The sequence below is a fragment of the Blennius ocellaris genome (assembly GCF_963422515.1).
Source record: "Blennius ocellaris genome assembly, chromosome: 9".
Taxonomy (NCBI): Eukaryota; Metazoa; Chordata; class Actinopteri; order Blenniiformes; family Blenniidae; genus Blennius; species Blennius ocellaris.
Genome location: NC_137658.1, coordinates 13,725,764 through 13,749,091, shown reverse-complemented (window position 1 = coordinate 13,749,091; position 23,328 = coordinate 13,725,764). Strand labels below are relative to the sequence as shown.

Here is a 23,328-nt window from a genome sequence, read left to right as displayed (position 1 = left end):
GAAACATAACCTTGAGCCTGTGTACAGTCACAGTCATAGTTATGATTTAATACGGTGCTTAAATGGAACAAAAAGAAAGAACTTTTGCAAGCGGCACATTCATCCCCACAATGTATGGGGCTGGTCCCGGGTTGACACAATGCTCTTTATCAAGCTATATATAGTCGATGCATTATGCATTAAGTTTAACATGTGCTTAAATCAACACTATTCAATATGAATGCATCAGTCTTCAACTAAACCAGAGGAGAACAGTTAGGGTAAACGAGTGTGCGAGGAGGCGTGCAGGCGGACATAAGCGGTCGGTCACACACACACAAGCGCGGTCACACACACCCTTCGGCTGTGCGGCGGTGTCTACCGAGGCTGATGACAGGGCCATTATTCACTGGTCAGCCCCATGAGGGCAGGGTTTGGGCTGGACAGGGGAGCAGAGTGTCCCAGCATGGCAGGACAGCACTTAGGTGAGAGGGACCAGGACCCTTCATTACCTTTGTGGTCTGGGGGCCTGGGCTCTCTCTCTTTCTCTCTCTCTCTCTTTCCCTCTCTCTCACACATTGTCTCTGTCTCCATCAGATTAATGGCCTAGGCCCGACAGAGGAAGTGTTTCAATCAGCACTGGCTGCCAAGACTGTCCATCACCCAGACAGCCTCTTATTCATCATGGCTTTGATACCCAGACATGCACATGCACACACGCACGCATGCACGCACACACACACACACACACACACACACACACACACACACACACACACACACACACACACACACACACACACACACACACACACACACACACACACACACACACACACACACACACACACACACACACACACACACACACACACACACACACACACACACACAGATGTTTATTTGGTTGCATTTTCTTTCTCACCCCTTTTGCTCCAGTGTGAAGCCACAGGTAGTGATGTTATCAGGCTACAAGTTGTTGAATGCAGCACTTCTTCCTCCGACACCAGAAGCAGGAGGGATCTCATTGCCTGTCTTTCGATACTCCCCGCACGATTTCTCAGTTGAATTTTGAATGATCCTTTTCGGATGAAATGGATGAAACACAATTGGTTAAGTGTCTCTGGGACTTCTGTCCCCAAGCTGGGACTGGAGCTTCGGCTGCAAGGGAAGTGAGGAGCGATCCCTCCCTAGTGGGGTCTCTCCCTGAGCGGCGAAGGCACAGTGTGCATCCCCCCCCTCGTGACCCACTGTCTCCCTCCTCCAAGGTCCATTTGTTCTGAGAAATATTTAACGACAGGGCAAATTCGGCTGACATGACATGCACACACATCAAGCAGTTAAAGAGGAGGATGGGACGATGCACGGAGTGAGCCAGAAATGAATTTTTCAGCGCAGTGAGATGTTCTATTTGAATAAATCATGACACTTAAGATAGACATGAGGGCAATATAGAGGTGCCCACCACTACCTTGAGGAGCAGCACTCCAAAGGAATGGAGTGCAGCTTTTGTGTATTTGATATAATCTGTTTATGGCCACCACCTCAATGCTTCCCTCTGTTCAACATGTAATTCTACACATTTTATTTGTCTCTGAGCCGATTTACACTCAGGTATCCATCCATCTGATTGCATGTTAAGTTGAACACGATGTTTCTCTTCCAGTCCACCTAAAGTGGGCCACTGCTGCCTGTTACAGCCTTGTGTCCGAGGCTGAGGGCCAGGCCAAGAGACAGACCAGGTTCTGGATTATTAATGTCCCAACCCCTCTGTGGAGCCAGCTTCCCCACTCTTCCCCCACCTAGTGCCCCCCTACACCCCTGGGGTCAGTCTGCATGGCTCCTGGTGCAAGGCCCCCCTCATAAATCTCCCTAAATTAGCGTGTGTATGTGTGCATGCACGCGTGTGTGCTGCCTTGCTTTAAACGTATACTGCAGCCTGGGAGACAGGTCACCACAAAAACAAGCCAGTCAGGCTCCTGGTTGAAGTGTCAGTGATGCATGGCGGAAAGAGCCAAAGAAAGAGTTGCAGAGAAAAGAAAGAAAATGAGAAATGAAACACAAGGGCAGAAAAGAAAATATACAAAACAAGAGCTGCGGAAGGTATTTGATTCTGTGAAAGTGCTGGACTTCACTTTTAGCTTGGCCGCCTATTTGTTACTTCTTTGTTTTTCTTTTGCTCTGTAACATTATATTTGCTGACAAATATTTACACTTAATTTGAAGTTGCCCCTGACTTCATTAGGATCGATTTCCTGAACACATCGTAATGCTTAATTGCTGAAGTGCAGGATCTCCCATCCTTTTACCTGCCTAGATTAGTTCAACATGTCCCACGGTGGTAACAGGCATGGGGAAGTGCTGTTGTGTCACTTAGTTAACCCCCGAGACAAATGGCTCCCCTCCGGAGCACAGTGAATTACACACCTCATGAAGCATATTAGGAGCCAGACACAGTGCTTTTCTTCTTGAGATGATCTGTATGGCAGAAATGGATGGCGGGAGAGAAGAGGGCTGAGTTATGGCATCACCCGCAGCCATTTTCACAGCGCATCGACATCAGAACAAAACAGGAAAAGGAGGGGTGAAGAATGTGGGAAATGAGGCACGGAGATGTACATCGCAGTGTGTAACAAGAGGCTGATAAGTTGAACAAACTGAAAGTAGCAAGGAAGATTAAAAAAGAAACACACGCAGTTTGGAAGTTATCCATGTTAATTTTGACAAGAAAAACAACTCTTTACCTCATTTGTGGCTAATGTCGGAAAATTATTAGAAAATATAAGAGAGTTGTCCCTCGGAGGCTTCCTTGCTGTTAGCTAATCGCTTAGACAATCTTTATCACCACAGTAATAATATTTAGATGCTACAGGGATTACTTAAAAGTTGTGTTATAATTGCTTTCCTTGTTTTGTTTTTTATGGGCGGAGGGTGATTTTGTGTTTAATTGCTCCAAAGTGACAAATAATGCCCATTATGATATGATGAAAGTGTGAGATCATTAAATTACGACGGCGACCGGCTGCATGTGTTTATTCGTCCATTTTCGCTTTTACAAATTTATGCCATGAGGCTGCAATAGGCCAAGCAGTTATTTACACAAATTCACTTCCACAGCCATTTCAGGATTTGGGGGTAATTACGTGAGAGCAAAATGGTTTTATTTCATTTAATCCAGCCAGTGCAGCAATTTGCTCTTGTAATATTTGTAGCTGTGTAGTCTGCACAGTAAAACAACTCGAAAGCCAGCAATAGTTTCGAATAGAACAGGCTAGAAGAGGCAATAATGAAAATAACAGTCTTCAGCAGAAGATGCTGTTCAGGTTGTTATTGTTAAGAGTTTAACACGTCTGGTTGAGCAGTTATAGTGTTGACAATACGTTCTATGAGTGCTGATATTCAATATGCCATAACTGGCACCTTTCTTCGCTGTGTCTACTGCCATTAATGATACCAGCGTCAGCTCAGTCTGGTTTGCGAGCATAACATAAATGAAAAGGATGTTTTCTTTGAACTTTTTTCACACATGAAATAGAAATGTACAAATAAATTTCCCGCGGTGGAGTGAAAACACAGTGAAAAAAGGAACTTGCCCGAAAATCTCTGTGCCATTCAACATCAATCACATTGGAGCAGCATGATTTATGTTGGCGGGGGGGAAATGAATGGTTGGAGAAATAAGTAATTTATCCAGTTTCTATACTGCATTTTTCTAACTTAAAGTCACAGGAGGAGCTGATCCAAACGCAGCGGACTCCCAGGACGATTCACTAGTCCATCACAGGGCCAACACAGAAAGACACACAGTCAAACACACTGGGATAATAATCTTCAAAAAAACTTAGACAATAGTAGTTTAGGTCAAATTCAATACTGAAAATATTTCTTAATTATTAGAAAGGGAAAAAAAAAAGTTCAAAAATGTGGCATTTCTTGTGTTAATGCCATTTGGGCCCTTTGCTGGTCCACGTAATTATCTATGACCAAATCACAGCCAGGTCTCAGCAATTACCAGGCAAGAGATGACAGTCTCGAGCAACAATTGCTAATCAATACACCTTTAATGAAAAAGTGAAAATGAAAGCACTATAATATGGAGCTGAACAGAGCAATTGAGAAAATTACAAGCTATCTGTCCATATTTACCAGTCAGCTGCCAATGAGATTATCCATAAATCCTTATGGTAATCTCTTTGCTATTGCATATCAACACACGCTACCCTCCACCCACCCCACCCTGCCCCACCAGTCTCGCCCACCCTCGGTTGATCCATGTAAGTGTGTGTAGTGGTGATTCAGTCCCCCGGCTCCCAGGGAGATGAGATAGAGCACCGAGGAATCAACTTGCTGCAGTTTTGTAATGTTTCCATGCGGCTGACTCCAGACACCTTAAGTCATGTAAATAATGAATCAGATGATCCACACATAGAGGAGATGAAGAAGCTCCACTGACATATAGCAGAGCGAATGAGGCATGGTGGTGTTTTCTTGTTGCCTTGTATGTTTTTGGACTCAGCGTCTCAGAACAGTTTCTATTTCTTATTCTTCTCCACTCCCAAACTCCACTATTTAACCTCCTGATTTGGTCACCTCTGGCTCCAGTGACCTTAACTTTCCTTCATCCACTTATCCATCTGTCGTCCATCATGAATACCTCAGAGCAGGAGGAGACGGGGCATTTGGGGGTCGAAAAGTAGAATCAATGAATTAAACAGGAGGTGCAGCAAGGAAGGTGGAGTATGTTGGACAAGTGGATGTAGTCCACAGCTGTCTGTGAGGCTGCTCCCTGACCCCGAGGAGATAAGAAAGTTGGGAGACCCTCAGTCTGTGGGGTCTAACAGCCACTGTAAAAAAAAAAAAGAAAAAAAGAAAAACTTCATCCCTCCCTGCTTCATGAATTATTGAGATATTGGCCTCCAGCTTCTAAAATATACAGGAGGGTGGTCTGTCTCTGCTTTCAGATTTCACATACTGTCTACCTCATCCCTCCGTCTATCTTTCTATCAGTCTCTCCTCTCACACTCTGTCTTCTTATCCCTCTCTCTTTTTCCTCTCTCTTTTCATTCAGACTTGGCCTCTTGCGCCAGAGAGATCGTAAATCAGAGCGCAAACAAAGCCAAAGGGGGGGGGGGGAAATACCAGAGCATCAGAGAGAGACAGTTTGTTATTCAGATCATAAGAGGCTTTTTCTTCTTCACTTGAAGAGAAGCATCTACCACTAACCAGCTGTCACGCATTTAAAAGTTGTCAGGGATAAATTCACGAGTTCTTCTGTTACATCAGATGCCTGTAATGCACACAGCAGTAGGCTGGCCCTTGAAATGAGACACAACTCTGGTCTGTCCATTTATCTTCTCTGCTCTATTGTTTTCTCCTCCTCTCTCTCTGTCTTTTTTCCCCCTGGATGAAGCAATTGTCCAAAGCATGCTGCTGCTTACTGTGTTTCTTTTGACATGCCTGTGTGTGTGTGTGTGTGTGTGTGTGTGTGTGTGTGTGTGTGTGTGTGTGTGTGTGTGTGTGTGTGTGTGTGTGTGTGTGTGTGTGTGTGTGTGTGTGTGTGTGTGTGTGTGTGTGTGTGTGTGTGAGATGCGATTGCTCGTGCATGATTATATCTGAGGCAGTTGGCTCCAAACGCGCTGCCCAGTGCAGAATCCTAGCCATAACAAATGAACAGAGGGGAGAAAATAAGACATATGAAAGAAAAGCTGAGCAAAGGAGTGATTCTCTCTCTTGCTGGTGGAGATCTGTATTGTAAGCAGTTTCAGCTGTCAGCACTTCTTTGAGCTACCTCAAAGGGAGGAGGAGGGTCGGTGGAGGGAGGGGAGGCGGGGAATGTTGTAGTTTTATTTTCCCCCTTTTGAGGGTTCCTGTTTATTTGTACACAGCACTGTTTATTTTTGCGGTTCATTTGATTTTGGTTCCTTTCTCTCAAACTGACAGATAATGCAGATGGGAGAGTGAAGCGATGTACACTACTGTAGTCGCAGCTGAAGAAGAAGTTGTCAGGCTCGGCGCCTCGGGGTGGGGCAAGGGAATAAATTGTCAGCCGTCCCTTTTCTGCTTCTCCAGCCCACCCCTCCCAACCCGCCAGACTCTCCCCTTTACTCCTGCGACCCTCCCTCCTCCCCCTCCCTCCCTCATTAAGTATTGATGTGGGTAGCCATACTTGCCATCTCAGCCTATTAATAATGCATGGCAGGTGCTGTTGATGTGGTCTCTCACACTGAGATTGAGAGAGGCAGGAATGGCAACACTGTGCTGCAGAGTAGCTACAGCACAACCTCCGTCACACGGCTGGTGCTGCCGGGGAGGGGGGGGGGGCCTGCGTCTGCCCCGGTGAGTTTATGGCGAGCCGTGACAGCAGCTCAGAGATGGATATACAAGGTAGCATCTTACTCAATATCCTGGAGCCGTTTTTACATAGAAGACTGCCTTTGTCATAAAGAGCTGATGGATGAGGGTGGGATAGTGTATGATGCTTGTCTGTCACTGCTGTTTTATTTGTTTTATTTGTATTTTGCATTTTATTGAAGCCTCTCGTGCTATATCCTGTGACTTACAGACACACAACTGATCCTCTCCTGGTTTCACTCTCTGTGCATCGCAGGTTCTTCCTGAAGTTCTTCCTGAAGTGTAACCAGAACTGCCTGAAGAATGCAGGGAACCCTCGAGACATGAGGCGATTTCAGGTGATACGCACAACTGTCTGGATACGCAGAACATGTAATGAGTCCATATTAATGAACTTTTTATTTACTTCACCACTGTAAAATGGTTTGTAATCCATATTCCTTTATGCTACAAATAGACTCATGACTATAAAAAGTGAAAGTGGAGCCTTTTCTTGTGATAAACTAAAAATGATCACTAAATTCTGTATCTGATGTTACTGCAAAGCATTTTAGCCTCTTTCATTTTATTGTTTTGACAATAATACTGCTTCTGGTAACACACTGTTTGTTTTGTTGTATTTATTTTTTAGCTAACTCTATCAAGACAGGGGTCTGCAAACCCAATCACTGACACCAAATAATCAACAATCATAGTGAAAGAATAGTTGGTGAACTTAACAGGTTATTTAGTTCCTGAAGAGTGATGGGAAAAGACCAAAACTACCAAAAAGTACTGTAATCCCTAAGCTGATTTTCGAGGAGGCAACATGTTGCGATTGCTATGTACTATGAATTAGATTTTCCATAAACTGACAGTATTCATAGTGGACTCAAAATGTCCTGTTGGTTTTGTTGTTTCCCAGGTGGTTGTGTCGACTACAGTCAGCGTGGAGGGTCACGTGTTGGCCGTGTCTGACAACATGTTTGTTCACAACAACTCCAAACACGGTCGCCGAGCACGAAGACTGGACCCTTCGGAAGGAACACCGTCCTACCTGGAGCATGGTACTTAAAGCCAGAACAAAACACTGCAGCTCTCACTCTCTCAGCTCTTTGACTCCCACAGCCCCCCCCCCCCCCCCCCCCCCCCTCCCTCGCCCATTCCCTTCCCCCCCGTCTGGCTCCATATATTCAACCCCTCTTCTGTCTCCACTCAGTTCCCCTCAAACCCTCTTTCCTTCTTATCTCCCTCCTGTTTCCTCCTGGATTCTCACTTTTCCGTCTTGTAGGGTTTCTAACTCGAACTAAGAGAGGAGCGAGTGGTAGCTAGTGAGTCTCTTGTCTCTCCCTTGTGGCCTGCTCCCCTCAGGTCTCTGCCTCTGGGCCTTCTACTCTGCCTCGCATAAGCACTATGTGTCTTATGAGGTCTGTTCTGCTTAAAGCCAACACTGGCTTTATTTCCTCGGAGACCTGCTTTTATCCTCCAGCCCTCCATCACTCCCCATCCCTCAGGTTTTCAAACACACCCATACACACACTAGAAAGCCCACGTGTGCGCGCGCACACACACACACACACACACACACACACACACACACACACACACACACACACACACACACACACACACACACACACACACACGCACACGCACCCACACACACCCACGCACACGCACCCACACACACCCACATGCACAGTCAAACCCAAACCTTTAATACTTCATAATGACATGTGCACATGATTTAGGAGCCTGCACTGATTCCCAAGTCCCTAATCCAGTTATTTTCTCATTTCGATTTCCCAGACATTGAATAAGAGAAACATATTTTTTTTCTTTGAGGAAAGTCAACCTCAGGGATGATAATGACAAAAAAAAACTAAGAAGGGATTTACATGATGGCCTATTGTAGATTGCATTAAGATTGAATGTTATGGTTAAGTCGTTCTAATGACTATTCTCCAGAGGTAAGGTGGACCACTTGTTCCTGCGACTGGTCTCACAGATGATTTGAAAAGTTCACAAAGACAAGACATATTGGGAGATGTCAGCAAGACTTGGATCTTACACAAAAGAAGAGTGCACACAGTACACTAACAGATGTTCCTCATGTCAGAGAGATTTGCTTGGGAATTTTCTCTTCTCTGATTTTTTTTGTCCGCCTGGTGACGTGAGTCAGGAGCAGAGAAAAAGAACAAAACAGAGGGGTGGGGGCATGAATAGACATAGGTGCGATGAAGTGATGAGCAAATATGTACAACTGCATGAAGAAGAGATGAAAAGATAAGACAACAGTCTGTTCCTGTTTTCTTTCTGTCCTTCTCTTTATTTCCTGTTCTTGTGTGAGTGTGTGTGCATGCGTGTGTGTGTGTGTGTGTGTGTGTGTGTGTGTGTGTGTGTGTGTGTGTGTGTGTGTGTGTGTGTGTGTGTGTGTGTGTGTGTGTGTGTGTGTGTGTGTGTGTGTGTGTGTGTGTGTGTGTGTGTGTGTGTGTGCAGGATACACAACTTTGGGGCCCATTTCAGGCGGTAATAGATGAGCAGTGCATAGAGTTGAACAGATGGCACCGAGGAACACCCAAAGTATAATCCTATCACATGGATTCACGTTCCACCATCTGGTTAATCCACACATACACACAGATATAAACGCACGTGCACATTCACACATGCACGTCGAGCGCACATAATATCAGCGGCTGTGAAAAGGAGGCATCTTAGGCCATGATTACGGACACAGATTGCTGCTTGGTGAACGCTGATCTCTGCAGGCGTATCGGGGGGCTAAATATCATTCCAGCTTGTTGGGAAGGATCAACAGAACAGGGAGTCAGGCAAAGAGCAAAGGCTAGGCTGTGGGGGAAAAAAAAAACTCAGCCTAGTCTAAAGTGGATTATGCCGCTTTACAGAATTACAACATGTCTGACAAGCTGCATATCTGTTAAGGAGAGAGCTTTAGCTTGTATAAACATGCATTTTCCCGATGTTGCTCTTTTCTTCAATCACATCCACTAATCTCCAAGCCCATAACACCAAGAGATAAGGTCAAAGAGCACATTCAATACTAGTTATTGAAAATGGGGTTTATTGTTGTTATTCCATGTACTTTGTCCATTAAGATGCAGAGAATATGCTTTAAGAGAAAACACTAAAAGCCTACAAAACGCATTAGAAATATGCCAAGCTGGAGCTGAGCCCAAGCGGTCATGTGTTCCTTAGCCAGGCTGGGAGATAGCTGCTACATAGACGTATGAAACAGGCAGCTGAGCAGGCGCTAAGTGTTTGGCTAATGAAGGCTGCGTATTCAGAGGGCAGAGCTAGTGTTGGCTCTCCTCTGTTCCCCGGTCGCATGGCCTTTGATCAGACACTGAGCACACCTGACATTTACACGCCTGCACGCTTTGCCACGTGTCATAAAACAAGCGCACTGCCGCTGCCCTCACACACAGGGCAGGGGTGATGTTTAATAACGGGGTGCGTATAATCACTCTGATTAGTATTCCTCGCTCGCCCCCGACCCCTGGGAGAGAGGCGAGAGGTGATGTATGTGTGTATGCGTGTGTGAGGGAGAGAGTGATGGTGGGAGGGGGGACGAAGTGACTGTACATAGTGACAATAGCAAAGACCTTTTCAGGGACTGTCATTAGGTTCGTTAGCATCTAATCTATTATGGCTGTGATTTTTTTTTTTTTTACAGCAACCCCCAGCATTAAAGCCATCAGCCCCAGTGAAGGCTGGACCACAGGGGGGGCGACAGTCATCATCATCGGGGACAACTTCTTTGATGGCCTTCAAGTCATCTTCGGCACCATGCTGGTGTGGAGCGAGGTTAGTCACCATGTCTTCATGTATGTGTGCCCACCAGCATGCGAGAGGCATTTCCTTGCTCATGTTGATGGACGATGGACGATATTTGTTTTTTGGTCTTTCATGTTGGGAATTTCCCATTTTTTTATGCTCTATTGCTGCTGCTGACATTTCTCAACCAGTTTTCCCATTTGTGGCTGCAAGATATGAATATCATAACTATTATTGCAATGGCCAACAGACAGACGCACACATAAGAATCAGTCCCTTTAGATATGTAGATCTAGTTTATAGATTTTGCTATGCATTTAAATATCAAGGATTTGTTACCAATTAAAACTGAAATTCCTCAACCTGCTTTACTTGGCATAAATGCCAACATCAGTATGTCCAACTTTTTATCAGTCGTTGTGAATGACGAGAATGAATACAATTCTGATGATCTAAACAATGTTTGTGTAGAGATTATAGCCTTGGCATGGGCATTAGTGGAGCAAACTTTTTAAGTTTATTCAATGCTAATTCTTTATTTGTGCTCCCCTCAGACTGCGAACCTCTCGCCTTTGCTTTGCCACACAAGCCAGTAACAGAGAGGAAATGATATTGTACTTCAATTCATTTCAAAGAACCAGTGAACCAAAGGTTTCACCACAGTCTCCTGGACTCTTATAAACCAGCAATGTAACCATGTAACCAAGTAATTAAAATTGTAATAAATTAATTGAAAGGTAATGAAAGAAAAAAAACAAGAAGCCACCGTGTAAATCTGAAATATTTCCCAATATAAAAAGGAGCCTGCCATCTAATTTCTCTGCGTGGCAGCTCGTATTTCTGTCATATCTCTGTTCACCTCCTTCCCTGTCTTTTATTGTGTTAGTATCTGCCTTCATGAAATATGTGCTCATTGTACAGTACGGATTCCTTTGTAAGGAGCATCTGCCACATGACTAAAATGTAAATGCAGTGTATGTGTGAAATTGAAGGTCAGTGAGCAGCTCAGCTAAACAGCTTTCTCTTTAGTAAAGGAATAATTCTATAAAAAGCTCCTATATTATCTCGCTGAGAGGTGAGTGGGGCCAGACAATGGTGGAATGAAAGCCTGGCTAAGTGAGCAATGAAAGGGACAGTTAGAACAACACACACGCACGCACGCACGCACGCACGCACGCACGCACGCACACACACACACACACACACACACACACCAGCAGCAGCATTGATAGCTTTTGAGCACTGCTAGCTTTGAGTGCTAGTTCACAATAGCGTGCAGAAAACAAGCACTTGCTGAGGTCTCATCTGTGTTTTGCCTTGTTACCGTTTTCCTTCAAAGACCCTTCAGCGTGCACACACGTACATGGAGAGTGGGCTCATCAACCGCAATAAGTGAGCCTGTTTAAGACACAGTGGTGCTTTAATGTGGCTAACGGCAGCTAGACAGCTTCAGCTGACAGACACAGAGACGGGGGGCACCAGAGACAAGCGTATTCTACATTTACTTACACTGTTCAATAGACGTATGCAGAGGAAAGTGTGTTTTATTCATAAACAGATAACTGCTTTTGAACCCCTCTTACAGAGTCCATGTCAGCACTGATAACCATCCTAAGCCTCACAATGACATTGCCTTGGGCTACGAGGCCACCTGAGGGCTTTAGCGCTAACACATCATTTTCAGGCTTATTATACGATGGGAAAAAAAATAAATAAATAATCCAAAGCTGCGATAGGAAAGGTCTGAGATGAGCTGGGAACAGTCCCCCGAGTGCATGTTTAGATATAAAGTTTCATTGCATTAATCTACCTGCCCTCTCTGCTTCTCCATAGCTGATCACCCCCCATGCCATTCGAGTGCAGACTCCACCCAGACACATCCCCGGGGTGGTGGAAGTCACACTTTCCTACAAATCCAAACAGTTCTGCAAAGGCACGCCTGGACGCTTCATCTACACAGGTACCCTGATGTACTAATCGTTAAAATAATGACAAAGTGCAGTCTAAAGGCATATTGTGTATCCAAGCTACTAGTCTGTAGGCTTTTTTTAATGCAATTGTCTGACTTTCAACATTTTGAATTGCTTACACAGCAAAGAATAATAATAAAAAAAAAGATCACATGTACACTCATGCTGGGTTTCATTAAGTCTCTTTTGTTCTATATCTGCTAAAACTGATGCAGCAATCTGTTTACAAGCTGTCACTCCTCTGCACCATTTGCGGAGAACAACATGCATGCTAAACCATTTGAAATGCAATAATGTGACTCAATAATTCAGTAGTAAAGCCCACTGATCAGAGGAAGGAAAGTATTTGCCCTCCTTTATGAAGCAGGTGAAGGTCAGAGGGAGGTTTAACCTTTTGATTAGTGGGATTATTGAGAATTAACCCTGTCGAAAGCGTGATTCAGGAAGGAAGAGGTCCTTGCAGAGAGTGTGATTTTTGACAGCAATTGCCGGTCCATGAATGGCTCGAGTGTTACAACAGTCCGCAGAGTTATGGCCGTGCGGTGAAAAGAGCGGTCGAGAGAGTGAATGTGAAGCGGTGATTAACCAATGCGAGGCCACGGGTCCTCTGGGAGACTGTGAATCACATAAATCTGTCTGTAATCTCAACCACTGATAGACTTAGGCTGTAAGCCCCGGCTGGAATTGCCAACATTTGACAAAATCACAATTGAGAGAGCGTGTGTGCGCCACATCACCACGGCATGTATTTTCTGCATTTTGTACCGGTGTGTATGTGTCCTAATTGCAGGGCATGTACACAATCCATGTCCATGTGCCACAGTTATAACTGTGTTTACTTACTTTTGAGAGGGGCCACCATAGGATGCTGTTTGTTTGGATGTATGCATGAATGTACTCCAAACACACACATGCACGATGACAAGTAACTACATTACTAAGACAGAGGGCAGATGGGTGGGCAGCCTTTGCCATGCCAGAGCTGTCCAACAGCCCACTGTCTGCCAAACTCATAGAGCTGTGTGTCTATAAGTGTGTGTAGGTGTGCATATGTGTGTACGCAGCCTTTTAATGTGCCAGACATGTGGGAACCGTATGCATAAACACCCTATTGCTTCCCAGCCCTCCGCTTTCACCTTGTCACATTCACTTATTCAGAAATTGGTTCTTTGAACGAATTCATCCTTCTCCCTGCCTATTGGCTTCCATGGAGGCGCATAGAGGAATCTCAACAGGTGAGCGGTAGCAAGAGGTCATCCACTGGGAGCCGAACACATACACCGCCGTGCCGCTTGCCAAGCGCTAGCATCTCCACGGTGACACAGTCAACCGTGTCGGGGGGTAGATCCCAGCCCTGCTTTTTGCACACTTCGCTTCAGCCACCGCTATTTACCCTCAATGGATATTTGTACTTCTCGCAGAGCTCGTCCATCAGCGGCTTTCTTTCTTTTCTTTTTTTTTCTCAAAATCATTTTACCGTCTCCTAGCGAGGAGGAACCTGCCCACATTTGGATTCTCAAATGAGAAGCACAGAATGACAGCAGAGCTTGAGAAGAACATTTGGAACAAAAAAAGCAATTTTTGAGAGTGCAGAGAAAGAGAGCAGTTCAGAAAAGAAGAGAGGAGAAAGATGGGAGAGGATGGAGGATTACCAAGGGCCATGTTGCCCTCCTGGGTCTGTTTGGCACCAGTTTGAGCCCAGTTGCCAGTGGGTACTAATCATGGAGGATTGGCAGCGCTGCATGGCAGCTGGCAGCTAGTGCGTACACACATACACACTCGCAGACATGCATACACTCATATATTACATGTGCATGCGCAATCACACACACACACACACACACACACACACACACACACACACACACACACACACGCACACTCTGAATTACATTGGGGACAGCTGGCATTGCTAATCAACTTCTGCTGAGGAGAGGAAAGCGAACAGCTCACAGACCTAATTAAGTCAACACATACCCAATACTGCTGCTACTGCTGCTTTGCAAACATACCAAACACACACACACACACACACACACACACACACACACACACACACACACACACACACACACACACACACACACACACACACACACACAGGTTTAAACCTATAGGTTTACCCCCAACCCCACCTTTAGCTGCGTGATTATTGATACACCCCAACCAGAAAGAAAGTCAGCTGTCGCTCACAGAGAGACGGAAGAGACAAGCAGGGGACTTTTGGTGCAAAAGGAGAAGGAGATTCAGAGAAAAGCTATTACAGTAACGTGTCCTCTCTCGTCTCTGAGGACTCCACTGCCATTAGACTTCAGAAAGCTCCAATTAGACTCATCAAAGGCAATTAAGCTATCCACTGATAAGAATAAAATATTTTTTTCCCCTTCCCTTCTCTTCCTCTTCGTTTTTTATCCCCTTATCCCCCTTCTGCTCTCCTCTCTGCCCTCTGCCTTACCAACCTCTGGGGCTGGGTGCTCTCCCTAATCTCTCTCTCTCTCTCTCTCTCTCTCTCTCTCTCTCTCTCTCTCTCTCTCTCTCTCTCTCTCTCTCTCTCTCTCTCTCATTATCAGGTCATCGCCTGCCCTCCTCCCCTCTTGCTCCCCTGTACAAATGCGTCTCCACGTTTGGTTGTGCATCACCTTTTACTGGATTGCTGTCTTTGTGACATTCATCAGAGGGGCTCTCCCTTTTCTTTTCTCCATGCAATATAAAGTGATAATACCCCACCAATAAGGTGTGTGTGTGCGTAGTGTGTGTGTGTGTGCGTATATGTTTGTGCGTGCATGTGACACGTGGATACTGGCCATAGATTGAGGGAGTTGATGTATCACCCATGTCGTTCAAAAGGCAATCCCTCCCTCCTCAGTATGCAGCCTTGTCTGCTTAGTGCTTCCACTACAGCCTCTGCTGATATTAAAAGGCTCTGCTGGCTCACATTAAGGGTGGCACCACGCGCATCCACACACATGCACGCACAAACATTAGGGGCAGTTTTTCAGCGCTGAGTGCAGATTAGGTGTGTGGGAAACATCACTCAGTGGCAGTGAGGAGGAACAGGAAGAACCAAGGAAGAGACAAAAGTCAGGAACAGAATTTAAACCAGCTGCCGCTGACATCTCTCTCCTTCTCTGTGCGCCTGCCTCTGTGCTCCAAATTAGTTTTAGGAGTGGTTGAAGGGACTGGCAGTTGTCTGTCATTTTATGCAACACAGACATCGGAGTGCGATACAGACAATGCCAAAGTAAGTGCAGTAAGCATGGACATTCTCTGTAAAGTTTTATGTGCTAACTGAAGTCTGCTTATGATGTATATTTGCAATTAATGATATGATGAGACAGTTGCTCAGTACTGAGGTTTTTAATTCAGATCAGTTTGTTATCACGGTTTAGAGGAAAGTGTGTGATAATTATTGACGATAACCTTTTGCATGATATCCGATATAGATAAAGTCAACATACACTTCCAGATGTAATCTATATTCATACACTCATGTGATGCACCTATAGTCATGCATGAGCACATTCAAATATCACAGATGCACCAACGCAGCGTGTAGTCATCTGGCAATAAAAGTGGGGTGCAACCACAGGCTGGTCAATTACTTGTCTTGCTCCTATTTGTGAATGCTGTCTTTTATTGAGCTTGGGTGGATGCCTGATGTTGATTAAAATGGCTGGCCTACAGCTGGAGACAAGGCCAGCTGAGATAGCTGTATACATGGCGCATTTACGGCACACAGTCTTAACTACGAGGAAATTCACACCTCTATTTGAGATTGAGATTAATTTTCTGCACCATGTGGCTCGTCTTCCCTCTTTAGCATGCTCCGCTCTTATTACAGGAGCATCTGCTTCCATGATGATGATGTAAATGAATTTCGAATGTAGATTATTTTATACCCCGCTGAAATGAGCAGCATTCACCAGAGGGAATGATTCCTTATCTTTTCTTATATCTTAATTCTGGCTTGCACTTTTCATCCAGATTTTTTCAAATTTCAATTCTCCCACTGAGGATCCATGCTGTCAGGTATTGTTAACTGTCGACATGCACTTTTTGCAATAGATAATTAGAGCTTAGGTTGTAGTTGCATCCACACCTCCATTGATTTGTAGAATCTCTATACACCCCCACCCTCCTCCCTGCACATGCACACCCACCTCTGCTTCTTTGCCTCCCTCTCTGCTACTATCAGGCTCAACCTCTCCCTTCCTTTTGGAGCAAAAAGCTCTACTCATCTGTTTTCTGTGTATGAATTTCCAGCCATGCATTAGTCTCCCTGACATGTTCAAGCGATGCTTTATTTAGCTTGTCGGATTCTGCAAATAAACGCAATCTCAGGGTTTATGGAAAAATGGATAAAAATTAGATTGTAAGGTATTGATCTGGATTGTGAGTAGTTGGTGGGGTGTTGTGTTCGCTTGTGTGCGAGTGTGTATGTGTGTGTGGTGGTGGTTGGGGGTAGGGGGGGCAAGCTCTCATCTGTGTGAAGGGAGGGGGGGGTGGTAGAAATGAAGCCGTAATTCAGGGCTATTGAACCCCCTGCCACTGGCGGCATCGATCGCCAGGCAGCGCTTATGAGATCACACCTGAGCACTGGAGACTGCAGAGGGGAGGGAAGAATGGAGGGAGAGTGAGAGGGGGGAGGGAAAGAGGGATGTAACGAGGCAGAGCGGAGATGAAGGGGTAGAGAGGGAGACAGAGGGAGAAACAGAAGGTTGTGATATGATCAGCTCCTTACCCACCGTCTGAGGGCCTGTTAAGGTGTTAACATCAAGCCTCAGAGCCAATTACCTAACCCTGCAAGTACGCTACCCACTCACCTCCTCACGCACACCGTGTTGTGACACTGGAGGAGACGGACACAGGGCAACTGGACGCCGGCTGCAGTTTCCCCCTCCTCCTTGTCCATCTCCTCCTCCTAACCTTCTGTGTTTCCAGGACAACTCCAGTCTTCTGACCTCTCAATTATCCTCTCTCCCCCCCCTTTTGCCTCCCACTCTTTTCGGCCCAAACATCCATCCCCTTTCCACCCCACCCCTAAAGCTCATACGTCCGACACCCCTGCACCCGTCCATCCTAGCCTCTTCTCCTCCTTCTCCTACCCCCTCACCCCTTCATACACACTCCCCCTGCGGCTCTGTGGGTTATTATAGTGAAATATGAAGCGATGTGGATTCTAGGCTTCATGAAATTTCCATGAGCATTGATCTGATCTGATGTGGGTGATTGCTAGGTGAATCCCTCCAGTCCAGGGCTGTTGCTCATCTATTCATTTATTTATGGCAGTTATGTTTTACTGGCTTTGATTTGCTCTTCTGGAGAGCGACAGCTAAGGATTATAAATATACCTGTATAGGAGAGTGTGCTTTGAATCCTGGAGTATAGCAGCACACCGCTCCTCTTTCGAGGTAGAGGAGTTTGGTTTTTTCATTTTCTTTCAGCACTAATTCCTGGTGTAAAATGTGAGATATTGAGCATGGATATAAGGGCATAAAAAGATAATCCCCAAAGAGACAAAGCCAGGTAGTTAGTGGATTTTTGCGTTGTCCCCCACATACTCCTCTCCTGGTTTATGGTCCTTGAAAATGAGCGGAGACAATATCACTTCCTCTCTCAATTACCAAAATTGTCTCTTTATTTGTAATAGGGGTATCTCAGTATGACTTGGGGTTTTTATGCTATTGTTCACTCGAGGCTCATTTGGCACATTGTGGAGAACTGATAAAAAATTCATCATAAAAACAAAAGCCTTTGAGACGAAAGAGAGGATGTTGTCGGAACAATCCCCTCCTCAGACTGCGGGCCTAATCCAGGGCAAATCCTCCTTAAGGCTTTAGCGAGATCAGAGAATAGGAAAGTAATGTCAAATATTTGTCCTCAGAAATAATTCATACTTTATTTGTTGCATGTGATCATCTCATTGTTTTGGCTTATTTTATCAGCGGACCAGCTGGCCTGTAATGTGTGTCATTCTTCGAGGGCTGAGCACGCCTCTGGCACCACCACTTCTACTTTTTCCCTCTCTGTATGGTCTTTGCTTCAAGCTATTCACCTTTCCTTTCATTCACTCTTATGGATTAGTGGAGCAATCCACAGGGAGAGCTGCCCAAATACGCTTGTGTTGCCAAAACAGAGCATCACCTATTCTCACTCCTACGCGCCCCCCTTCTCTCTCTCTCTCTCTCCCCCCCTCTCTTTTTTTGGTCTGTGTTTGAGCGGAGCCAACTCTGGAAGAAGCCATGGTGAAGTCACTAGAGGTCCAGCAGGACAGCTTGTACTCATAGCCTCTAGGGGCCTTTTTCTGGGGGCCGCCTAGTCAGCCTGGCTGTTCAGATGTGAGGCGAGCAGGGCATCAGCCCTCAGGAAACGTCCAAGCTGCGACCCACAGGGGAAACAGACGGACGGCACAAACACATACAGCCAGTTCTCACGCATAACGTCTCCTTTTTCCTTTCCATGCTCGCACACATACAAAATGAACACGTCTGAGCCACATACATGGCCTGCAAACTTGAGAAGCATCTTATAGGCCGCGGAAAGCGGTCAGGATTGTGCAGTGACTCCTCGGGCAGCCCACAAAAGAGGGGAGGTGGGTAAAAGACAGGGGGGAGAGAAAGAGAGACAGAGACAGTACATTAGGAAAGAATTATGTGGAGAGAGCACTTATCCAACGATCCTCCTCTGAAGTGTTTGTACTATAAGCCTCAGATCTTCATTGTATTTATTCTAATGTTTAAATATTCATGGTAAATCTTCTCATATTCAATTACCGTAGTACGACCACAGCATGCAGAGAGAGTGCTTTCTCCCTGCTGCCTGGATGATCAGACCGTGTGTGTATGTGTGTGTGTGTGTGCGCGCACACGCACGTGCAAGTGTGTGTGTTTAGCTTGTTCCCCGGAGCGATCAAGCCTTTGTTATATTGGAACCAAGCTCTGTAATTGCTTATATTAGTCGCTGATCAACGCAAGACCACAGGACACACATCCACATGCATGCACACAAACACACATTCACTCCGGCTCATTCCTGACAGTCTTTTTATTAACCACCAAAGCAGGCGACAGAGAGAGATTCATTACATCACAGGCAAACAAAGACGCACGCTAGACTTAATAGAGAACACCCACATTTTCAGCATTTTCAACTTCATGTTGAAATATTCATGTAAAAATGTGCTTGTCTCAGTTCTTATCTAACGTCAGTTATTTCTCCTGCTGTATCTCTAACTTGCTGTTAAACAGTGGGTGTTTTCTTTATTAAGAATCAAACTAATTTTTGGCTTTTCCTCTCCCTCTCTGTTTTTTCTGTTTTCCTTGTGCTTAGCACTGAACGAGCCAACCATAGACTACGGCTTCCAGAGGTTACAGAAGGTCATCCCCAGACACCCCGGAGACCAAGAAAGATTACCCAAGGTACAGAGCCTTCGTTCCTCTCATGTATCTGTTCTTGTGCTGCTTGCCAGGTGCAATTATTTCATGGGAATATGTCCTGGTAACACTGGTACAGAGATGTATTGACACTTTCTTGGCTTTCAAGGCATGTGTAGATGGCACAAGGGCAGTACAAGCTCATGCACAGAGGAACAACTGTGCGCTATAGACAGTGGACCATACATGTCACCATGCAGCATGCGCATAAACATTTAATCATATGTTCATGGTCATTTTCCGCTCAAACACTTTATTTGTGCAACGGATACACAGGCAACTCTATTCATCCTTCCACTGAGGATAAGGTCATTTAGACTGGCAAAGTGAGAAGGAAAGCAATGGATGGAGGGAGGTAAAGAGAGAGAGAGGGAGGAAAGGAGGTTGAGGGGAGAGAGGAAGAGAGAGGCAGAAGCAGGTTAGGTGATCCATCATAGCTGTCCAGTCTTACCTCCTGCTGGGTCAGTGGATCGAAGTCAACCCCGGGTGGACTTTATTACTTCCAGCACACCCACACACACACACACACACACATGCACACATCCCAAAAGCAGAGCGCGAGTGTGCGCACGTGTGCACACACACACACACACACACACACACACACACACACACACACACACACACACACACACACACACACACACACACACACACGCACACACACGCACACACACACACACACACACACACGTTCCTCTGTGGCTGTGCATGCACACACATTCACAGTGGTGGGAAGTCACCACGAGGCAGAGATGGAGAGCCCAGGTAGAAGCAGGAGAAAGATAGAGAAATCACTTGTCCTCGCTGTGTGTCATGTCTGGTGGATACAAGGCTTGTCCCGGGGAGTTCTGGTCTTTAGCCTATCAACCCCCTGTATCTCTCTAAATATCTTTGTATCCATCCATCTCTTTTCTTCTCCTCTTTCTCCCTCGCTCTATGGTGTCTCCTCTTTCTAAATGAACAGCGGTAGCTGGCAGGCCTGGTTGTTCATTTCAGCTCTATTGATTTGTGCCTTTATTGAGGTAATAACAGTTTGTTGACCACACTTCTCTCAACTGTTGGCCTCAATCATTAGAGAGGGGCAGGAGAGGGGGCATATACTGGCAACTTCTGGAGCTGTCTGATCGCAGCTGCCATGGCAAAGCGTATTTGTGGTTGTTCTTCAATTTTTTTTAACAAGGTTGAACTAGCTGGGGATATGACATGGCAACTTTTTTTAAAGGACTCTTAACAAACTTAAGACACATACTGAGGAGGGAGCAGGGTATTTACTGATGCCTGTTCTATCTCTGTAGGTTGTGATAATGGTGTTCAGCTGAAAACAGCCCCCATACTGCGCTGTAGCTAATAGTCGAAAAGTCAGCGTGAGGAGGGAGCGCTTGGTATCCAGGCTGCAGGGTGTTTAGCTAAGGCTGTGGTGTAGCCAGGGGTCTGGGCCGGGCTAATGAGTGACCGCCCTGCCAGACGAGGCCAGACTCTGCTCTGGATCAGGTTCCCCTTCCTGTTGACGTCTCTGCGGGCCTGACTTTACGGGAAGAGACCCTGCGCCCAGGAAATGGTCTCCCCTTACAGCGGCAGAGCTCGGGAGGCAGCACGGCGGTAACCACATTTATCTGTTTATCAGAATGACTCTGGAGCGCTGCCTAATCGTGTTTAGCTACTGGACAGATCCCTTTGCTAATGAGAGACTGATAGGTACAGACAGGGCACAAGACCACGAGAGAGTGATTAATCGAGAGAAGAAGAAAAATGAAGACAAGAGAAAGAAGTTTGGAGGCACAGGTGGGGAGGAGGGAGGGTGCTAGAAGAAGAGATGCATAGCATAGAGATGCACAACTCTAAGCCCCAAGGAGAAGGTGCTGAAGGCCTGACGCAGACAAAGGCAAAAAATAATGTATATTAAGCGACTGATGTTTCACTCGTCCTCCCAGAACACAGTTACACTCCAGCTGCAGATCTGTTTGTATCCTAATGCCTCACACTTCCCTCATTTCCCTCCCTCCTCCCTTGCTTCCCCTTCATCCCCTCCTTTCCTTCATCCATCCATCTACCTATCTAGCAATCCCTGGGAGGCATGGGGCATCGAGGAAAAGCAGAGAGAAGGAAGCGAGGAGCGGTGCATACATACTAAAGAACCACTTACCTTCCTAGGGCCTCTGCATCTCTCAATCACCTCAAGCAGGCCTCCTCTCAGGTCTCCCCTCTTTTCCCTCTCCCACCCTCCTCCCCTCGCCTCCCTCCCTGCCTCCCCCAGATAGTGCTAGTAATGGGAGGTTAACACAGAGGCAGCGCTCCCATTATTGAGTGAATTTAGCACCTCGGACAGCGCTCTACAATCTTTATTGCTTTGCTGACCCTCTCGTCATGTCCTGGGCGTGCTCGACAGCCTCCACATGAGTGCGGCTGCGTGTGTGTGTACGCGTATGCGTGTGTGTGCGATATGAGGTCTGATTGAAAGGCGGTGTGTCACGGAACAGAGAGCACACATGCTCCAGGGCTTGTTCACAGCGAGGGATACACTCAGGAGAGTATAACGCACAGCGTGTGTGTGCGCGAGTGGAAGAGAAAAAGGGAGAGAAAGAAACGAGGAGAAGGTTGGAGGGGAGGGGGCTGCAATTTTCTGGTTGTCGCGCCTCCAGCATATATCCTGGCCCCGGCACATTAACTTTTAAAAAGGGTTTCGTAGGGCTGTAGGTGTCTACATCACACACACATAACGACTGCCTGGAGTCACACACTCATACACTCAGGGAGGGAGAAAGAATAGAGACAGAGTGAGGAGAGAAAGGAGGGTAAGCGGTAGAAAATGAGCGTGGAGAAGCGGCAACACTACGTTAGGATAAATGTTTGATGTGGGAAATTCCGCTCGGCGGTTTTCACCTGAGCAATGATGTTCTACATTTATCACACAAAGTGGATGCGGGGCTATTCACTCGGATCATTACCGGGGTTAATACAGGCCAGGAGACGGGTGTGTCCCCGCTGACGATGGGAGTTGTATAGCCGTCAACCTGATGATATGTTGTGTTAAATGAGATTGATGCGTGATCATGCAGGCCTGATTCATGATCTGGCAGTGACAAGAGGGAGGGAGAAGATGTAGAAGATGGTTGACTGATAGAGAGATATAGGCTCATGTTTTATTCACAGTTAACAGTATCTTCCCTCTGCGCTCCCCAACTGCCCAGCGAGTAACAAAGTGCTGGGATAGGCCCATTTCTCTTCCTCTCCCTTCCTCCGTCTGCCTCTTTCCTCTCGCACACACTCTGTTCTGCATTCACAGCATAATGTAGGAAGTGAAATGTAATAAAAGTGACTGAACTCTTTGAGCCGTCACACTCATGATCAATCCCCTTCTTCTTTCTGTGCTTGATTGTAGGAGGTGATTTTAAAGCGAGCAGCAGACCTGGTAGAGGCCTTGTACGGGATGCCTCACAACAACCAGGTAAACACTCACACACGCGCACAAAAACACAAAGAGCACACGCGCATGTGAACACGAACATCAATGTCTCTTCTTAGATAAAGCGTTGTTTGTGGACTCGTCCACTGGCAACATCAAAGGCGGTGTTCTCCGTTGGCCCTACAGCACCCTGCTGTGTTCTCACAAGATCTGGGACCCGCAAACATACACGTGGGAATATGTTAGTGCTTTTATCAGCTCAGACGCCAAGAAGCTAGGGAAATGAAGTACTGTGAAAGCTAAACGTAGAGGGTGGAGAGGAGAATAGGGAGAGTGTGCAGTGGCAGATGGAGAAGAGGAGGAGAAGTGGGATTAAGGCTCGGCTCTGTAAGAGGAGGAGAGCGGGCAGGGA

At 46.1% G+C, this 23,328-nt stretch overlaps 1 protein-coding gene across 4 annotated transcripts in view; it reads left to right on the top strand.

Moving 5' to 3' along the window:
* Positions 1-23,328, top strand: part of LOC308134465 (transcription factor COE1-like) — a gene marked incomplete at its 5' end in the record, with an annotated part of 54,106 nt that overhangs the window by 24,531 nt on the left and 6,247 nt on the right. For all 4 annotated transcript variants that reach the window (XM_080502211.1, XM_080502212.1, XM_080502210.1 and 1 more), the window contains 6 exons: positions 6,587-6,668; positions 7,235-7,376; positions 10,007-10,137; positions 11,941-12,067; positions 19,407-19,495; positions 22,893-22,958. In XM_080502211.1, coding sequence (XP_080358337.1) covers positions 6,587-6,668; positions 7,235-7,376; positions 10,007-10,137; positions 11,941-12,067; positions 19,407-19,495; positions 22,893-22,958 — 637 coding nt within the window. The remainder of the gene's footprint in view (positions 1-6,586; positions 6,669-7,234; positions 7,377-10,006; positions 10,138-11,940; positions 12,068-19,406; positions 19,496-22,892; positions 22,959-23,328) is intronic.